The sequence below is a fragment of the Acyrthosiphon pisum genome, unplaced genomic scaffold (assembly GCF_005508785.2).
Source record: "Acyrthosiphon pisum isolate AL4f unplaced genomic scaffold, pea_aphid_22Mar2018_4r6ur Scaffold_21113;HRSCAF=23060, whole genome shotgun sequence".
In the NCBI taxonomy this organism is placed as follows: domain Eukaryota; kingdom Metazoa; phylum Arthropoda; class Insecta; order Hemiptera; family Aphididae; genus Acyrthosiphon; species Acyrthosiphon pisum.
Window position 1 is genome coordinate 58,240 of NW_021770545.1, and position 275 is coordinate 58,514.

Sequence of the window (275 nt, forward strand, 5' to 3'; positions counted from 1 at the left end):
TAGTAATTTATGCAGATTTCGAAGCAATTCTCAAGAAAACTGACGAGAAAATTGGGGAAAAAACTTCAGTTTTTCAAAAACATGAGCCCATGAGCTATGGGTTTATGGTTAAAGCGAATGAAGAAATACCCGTGGAACTACTTGAAAAATTTGGAATTCCAACTTCACCTGTAATTTACCGTGGTAATGAAAATAATAAAGTAAATTATTTTCCTCAGGCGGCGGCCAAACGGGTTACGGCGGCGGCGGCGGGGTCTGCCGCGCCGCCCGGGATC

The 275-nt window shown here is 43.3% G+C and overlaps 1 protein-coding gene across 1 annotated transcript in view; it reads left to right on the plus strand.

The window, feature by feature from the left end:
- LOC115034807 overlaps positions 1–200 on the plus strand; it is a gene marked incomplete at its 3' end in the record, with an annotated part of 2,263 nt that extends 2,063 nt beyond the window's left edge. Inside the window, exon 4 of the mRNA XM_029492268.1 lies at positions 4–200. Within this exon, the coding sequence (XP_029348128.1) occupies positions 4–200 (197 nt within the window). The remainder of the gene's footprint in view (positions 1–3) is intronic.
- Between the last annotated feature and the right edge of the window lie 75 nt (positions 201–275).